Source organism: Ambystoma mexicanum, chromosome 7p (genome assembly GCF_040938575.1).
Source record: "Ambystoma mexicanum isolate Mex_15411 chromosome 7p, UKY_AmexF1_1, whole genome shotgun sequence".
NCBI classification, from domain to species: Eukaryota; Metazoa; Chordata; class Amphibia; order Caudata; family Ambystomatidae; genus Ambystoma; species Ambystoma mexicanum.
Genome location: NC_090939.1, coordinates 807,609,367 through 807,616,077, shown reverse-complemented (window position 1 = coordinate 807,616,077; position 6,711 = coordinate 807,609,367). Strand labels below are relative to the sequence as shown.

At 39.6% G+C, this 6,711-nt stretch overlaps 1 protein-coding gene across 1 annotated transcript in view; it reads left to right on the top strand.

Annotated features, from left to right (window-relative positions):
• The first annotated feature begins 1,756 nt into the window (after nt 1-1,756).
• Nucleotides 1,757-6,711, top strand: part of LOC138526001 (interleukin-18 receptor 1-like) — a 181,283-nt gene continuing 176,328 nt past the window's right edge. Inside the window, exons 1-2 of the mRNA XM_069636291.1 lie at nt 1,757-1,795; nt 2,073-2,220. Of these exons, the coding sequence (XP_069492392.1) occupies nt 1,757-1,795; nt 2,073-2,220 (187 nt within the window). The remainder of the gene's footprint in view (nt 1,796-2,072; nt 2,221-6,711) is intronic.

The window sequence follows — 6,711 nt, the reverse complement described above, 5'->3', positions numbered from 1 at the left end:
GGTCGACTGGCTGATGATTATTTTAAGTTATTGTTAGTTTTTCAATGAAATGTTAAAGAAATAGCTAATCACAGGAGGTGTTTGCTTCTGGTACCTATCTCTGTTGTTAATGAACGGGATATACATTTGTTGCCTAAATAAATGAGGGTATAATCAGATGAAAAGGATTTGCGTAGGCGCTAGTGCACAACACCCATATGTACAGTGGTGAAGTGATTTGTCAATGCATGCATGTAGTAGAATGCCCAAAACATGTGGTTTTCTCTGAGCTTCACCTGCATAGACAGCCTCCATCTCCTTTCCAGTGAATTTTCCTCTTGGCGATGCACCACACAGACTACGGTTGAGTCCCACGACGAATGTGGTCAAATTGTACACATAGCTCCTCTACCTTTTCCTTCTCATTCATTCCTGAGTATCTTATCTATCCATCCCCCTCATCCCAACTATCGGGCCACCTTTGCTTCTGCCTATTTATTTATTTATTTATTTATTTATTTATTTATTTATTTATTTATGATAACATTTGTATTGCGCGCCTAACCCTCAGGTATATGGGCGCATAACTTACGAATATGGTTACAGGGTCAGCAAGCTTAAGACGTTGGTTACAGGTTTGTCAGGCTTAAGAAATGGGTTGCAGGTTGAGCAGATCACAGATAATGCATACTTAGAAATTTGGTTGCAGGTTATGCAGATCACAGATAATGCATACTTAAAAAACTTGGTTACAGGTCATGCAGGTCACAAATAATGCATACTTGCAGCTTGGGTTACAAGTAGTGCAGTAAATTAGGTTACTTACAGGTACATAGGGGCCAACTTAGTGTCCTGTATATATAGCCATGTTTTTAATTTTTTGCGAAATGAAAGTAAGGCAGGATCCATCCCTAGGGTCAACGGCAGGGTGTTTCAATAGTTGGGGAAACTAGAAACGCCTGCACTTTGTCTACTGTATCTTGGCTTAGTCAAATGCCCAAGATAAGCAGAGCGGGTGGGTCTAGTTGACTGGTTTTTAGTTATCGAACTGGAGAGATAACATGGGGCGGTGTTGGATAGGCATTTGTGTGTGAGCGTAAGTACTTTGAATTTACTATGGTTGCTAACGGTGACCAGTGAATGTTTCTTCTAGCGGTAGAGATGTGATCTGATTTAGGTATATTCAGGGCGGCTCTTATGGCATTGTTCTGCACAATTTGGAGTTTCTTAATGGTTCTGGCTGATGAACCTGCAAAGAAGGCATTGCAATAATCAATCAGAAACGATTAGAGCTCTAGCTAAGGTGATATGGTTCTCTTCTGTAAGATAAGGTCTGCAAGCCGTGATGAGTTTGGCTATGTAGGCAGATGCTGATGTGACAGCGTTAACTTGTCGTGAGAGTGTGAGTGACAAGTCGAAATAGACTCCTAAGGTCTTGACTTCTTTGGTTGTGGTGATGAGGTTTCCATCCATGTTGAAAGATTGGTACAGCTGGGAGACATTTTTAAGTTTAGCTTGGCTTTCCAGGATCAGGAACTCGGTCTTATCATCATTAAGGCATAAATCATTCTGAGCCATCCAAGCTTGGATTGTATGATGGATTGCATTTAAGGCGTTTGTGTCAGTGTTGCAGTCCCCTGTGATATGAATTAATATGTAGGTGTCATCAGCATAGTTTGTGTAGGTGACACCCAAATTATCCAGTTTATCAAAGAGGGGTTTAGTAAATGCATTGTACATGGTGGGGGATATACATGATCCCTGGGGCACTCCGCATATGACTGGGGTGGGGCTGGCTGCAGGAGAGGAAGAGAAAGTACTACCGAAAATTCTATCGCACTCGTTCTTTGCCTCTATGACAGGCAAAGCGCTTCAGGAACCATAAACTATGACAAGAGGCACTATGCAAATGCAATATAACAACATAGAAAAGGAATAGACCAACTGTCACATGTGTAAATGGCCAGGCTATATCCCAAAAATATTTACTTTTATTCAGAATTAGTCCATCTCTTTTCTCATTTTAGTCTTTTATCTTGTCTATAGATTTCCCTGAAGTGTGCTACAGTCATTTGCTGTTTTTTTTTTTACAGGACTGCATTTTGTATAATGCAAAGGCATCACAGCTGCACTTTAAAGAATTAAATGACAGCGACTCTGGGAATTACACCTGCATAGCTACATTTTCGTATGATGGAAAAGAGTATAATTACACAAAAACAACCCACTTAAAAGTAAAAGGTATGTTTGGTTGCTGCAGTGCATGTAATGGCGTAATGGGTAATGCCATGAATCTCTGTTTTCAGGTTGTTTTTTGTTCACAAAAGGATGACCCAGAAAATTATAATTTGCAGATCTGAAGTGTCAGTGGCATGATCATACAGCAATCAGGGATGAAGTGCTCTGCTTGTGGATAGGGTGCACATTGATTAGTGGATTTTCTGATGATGTACCTATGAAGGTACATAATGTTTTTCAAAAAATGTACCTGTTCTATGTTTTCTTGTTTCATTGTGCCTATTATACAATAATGTAAATTATTTTCTCCCACTTATGGATACCCAACATGCTATTATTTGGGATGAGCAATGCAGGCCTGAAGATGAAAAATACCAGATGACTGTAGGGTAGAATGTAAGACGTCACAAGATAAGCGAGACAGCTGAGCGTCAGAGTCGTAGACAATTGGAGGTACAGAGTTTTCGTGGTGAGTCAATACCAGGGAAGTGGGAGTTCACAAAGCTCAGAAGAAGAGACATATCAAAATATACAGATGTTGAACAATGGAGGGACCTTTGTCAATGAGGTGAGAAGAAAGTATACATATTGTTGAGGGATTGAAGATGCCCTGGGTTTTCTGAAGAGCTGGGTAAAGGATGAGGATTTTTCTTGATTCCAGAACTTGTCGCTATAATGTAGTGAAGAGTAATCAGCAAGTCTTGAAGTGTTATTATGCTCTAAATCGAAAGGCAGCAAGAAATGATGTTGGAAAAGGTTCGAGTTTTAACTGTAAAGGCATGTTCCACACTTCTTAGTGGGCAAATTGATCAGTGGAAAAGAGGGTACTTTTTAATTCTTTTTTATTAGCATTTCTTAGTTTACAATTTTAAACTTTTCATGCTATATTTCTCACTACTAAACAGATTTATGTCATTAAAACAATACAAAAAAGAAAAAGAGAGGAAAAGAAAAGAAAAATAAAGAAGGCCAAGTCCAATTAAATGAATCCACAGAAAGATTAAAAAATAAAATTCAAAATAATATTCGATAAGTGCTTGAGGTGAACAGGTAAATGTTAGGTGACGATGCTCGTCCAGAGTAACTAACTCCTTAGTTCTTACATCATTACCTTTCCCCTAGATCAGGACAAGTACAATTACCGTCACTGTGCTTCAGAGGCATAGCTAATAGAGTTGAGATTTCAGAAGTAAAAGATAGTAAAGCCAGAGTCACGGTAGTTCTTTCTCCTGGCAACAAAAGCTTCCACGTCTCTTTGGGAGTCAATGTAGTAGAAATGTTTAGGAACTCTCCCAGATGTTTAATCCTTATATCTTTTAAGGCTGGGCACTCTATCAACAAGTGCATCTGCGTTTCTATTGACTCTTGACAGAACCAGCGTGAATAATTACGTTCACTTACTTTTTGCCATCTCTCCGTTGCCTCCTTTTTAGGATAGAGATTAAGGTGCAGTCTCATAAATTCTTGTCTATTAGTATGAGAAGGGAACTTCTTTATATAACTCAGAATCTCCCCTCTTTTCCTTGGGACACTTCCCAAAACCCTTCCTGATTTAGAGGCACCAATCCTGTTATTCGTTGTAATCCAGTCAAGATCCAGAAGTTTTTTTCTTAACATGGTCTGGATTAATCACCATAGTGTCTTTGGCGATGGCCAGGTTTTTTAGAATAGCTGCACATATGCTCTTCCACTATTTAAAAGATTTTTCCCATTTTGTCATCAGAGCACAGTGTAAGAGATTGAAACCTCCGTTCCCTGGGGGGTCCAAACATCTTCGGGGGAAGGATAGAGTTTTCCACTCCAAGATAGCATACAAAGAACTCAAGCCTAACGCCCTCCAAATTATTTCGACTGGCAGCGAATTAGGCAAACTGAGGACTCTTCTCCAAAAGATCCCTTCTGCTTGTTTCCAAACTGACCCTGCTAACCTTAATTGAGTTTCCGCCCCATATGTAAGTATTGGAGTGACCTTGGCTTTGTAGAACTCAATAACAGGTGCAGTACCTCTGTTTCTTGATTCTGGCCTGTGCGGCTAGATTTGTTGTTTTAGATTTTAATATTGCCGTGCCAAAAGAGTCATTAGTGATGTTATTCAGAGATAATCCGAGTAAGTCATTTCTGATACTTCATGTATTTTCTCCCCTTTAAGGGTCCAAGATTTTCTGGACTGTTGTACATGTTCACCATTACTTAGCATTAGAATTTAGCTTTTGTAGGATTAATTAGTAATGCTTTAAGGTCAACGGTTGCCAGGGCATTCAGATATCTTTGCAGACCGACTACTGTTTGATCTAATAACAGAAGATCATCTGCCTAAAGGAGTCTGCCCACTGCAATTCCTGAGATTCGAGGAGGAAAGCATCTCACATCTACAAACGCCTCATCGATATCGGAGGTGTAAAGGTTGAAAATTGCTGAAGCTAGATGACAACCCGGCTTTAAACCCTTAGTAGATGGAATTTCTTTCGAAAGGATTCCCCTCTTGTCCAATCTGACTCTGATCGTAGCAGATGTGTGCAGGAGTTCCAAAGCTCCTCTTAAATGGAAAGGACAATGCCATTTTAGCAGTTTGGACCAAAGGATATTCCTATCTATGGAATCGGAAGCATGTGCAAGGTCTGTCGGGCAATGTAGATGTTCATGTTGTTCTTTATTTTGCATCTGAAAAGGTTAATCAGAAATAGATTTAAAGATGTCACAATTCCTTTTTTAAAGCCAATTGCCAAGGGTCCTGGTGCTTTGTGGCCTGTCACCATAAAGAGGGTACTTCTGTTGTCCTTAAGTCGTGTAATCATGTACAGTGATTTTTTTCTAAATGATTAATTAATTTCACAGAAGTGCAGTGATGCAATCATTATTATTATTTTTTGTGGACAAAATGCATCAATAACCAATTCTGCTATGTAATATCCTCATTCATTAAAATGTAATTAAAATAGTGATGAACCTTCAGAGCCTAATACTTAATACACATATGATGCAATGCTTAACATAAAGAAATAACAATGTTCCAAAGAAGGAAACATACTAATAATATAATATAGCTTTCCCAGCTACCAAACAATTATTATATCAAACAGCATATATTCACTAAAATACACGCTATATACATGTTGCTATAGTGGCTAATGAATCAGTACTCCAGTAGAGTTTGCCTTTCACGAAGACATTACTTGCAAAATATACATTCTGAATTTAAACACACTGTCATAATTATTTGAGGTGAATAGAAAATGTATAGCTTCTTTCCATAAAAGGCATCTCCTTTACAACAAAGGCAATTCAATTGAAGTATTGAGCTGACACATTTTCTCGCTCCGGCACTCATCAGGACACAATCCAACGTAAAATCTTAACGACTTCAATAAGAATATATTGCAAGAAAAGATGGAATATATACTCTACAAAATACTTAGAACATAAAAAAACTAAAGAACTAATATGCAAAAGATGATGAACAAATATATATACATTACAGATCATAGAAATATACAATCATGGTTTACTTGCAAGTTTTGCAGATTATTCTATTGGAAAAACGAATCTTGAAAACAAATGCTGGTTTAATTCTTAATAAGAAAGCAACAATAATTATGAATATGTTGACCACAATGTGAAAGGAAGTAAAATTTGCAAAGTGAATAATTTGGACAAATACAGTTTACCTACACTAAAGGACCGATTCATGGAATTATTTGCGTGGAAAATCTGGGATTTGCGTGCCATTCTGCGTGTGAAACCCTGTTCATCGATTCATGGAATCGACTGCGCTGCACTTTTTCCTAACTTGCTCGGACTTCACGCAGGCTCGGCACATCTCTGCGAGTGGTGGAGTGCCTTGCACGAGACACCATGAAGAGCGTGGATGAGGCCTGTGCATAGGGCGGAGTAGGGGGTGGAACTCAGAGGAAAATGTGGAAGAACAAGGGGAAAAGTGGGCATTACGAGGGATGGGCCGCAGCAGTCCATAGCATACCCACAAATGTGTACAACAAAGCGTATTTGTGGATTTGACCACGCAACCTCTCAACTGCAAAATACCCACGCAAATCCCTCCATCCCTCTGCCACCAGAAGGCAGGCCTAAGTACACCTGGGCATAGGAATCGCAGCACGGAGGTGGGTTTGAATGTCAGATTTAGGGGTGCGTGTAAGCATTGTAGTGCAGTGCAGAAACGGTTTATGGGGGTTCACACGCAGATTCTCCAAGTTTTACCTGAGTTACGATACATCATACACATGTTGACAGGGTGCATGTAACAGTTACGGAGGACCCCATGCAGGATCCCCGAGATGCAGGGCCACTTGCAGGAGACCGCACGCACTATTTGAAGGGTGCATGCATTTATGCCTGGGGGAGCATGCAAAGGTAGCTGTTCTGGTTGTTTTTCCTTTGCGTGGGGGCGTGTTGGGGGTGTTCCGGCAGCAACTTGCATGTACTTTTACTTTGCACATGAAATTCCATGAATAAGCAGGGCACGCATTTTTTTACTCT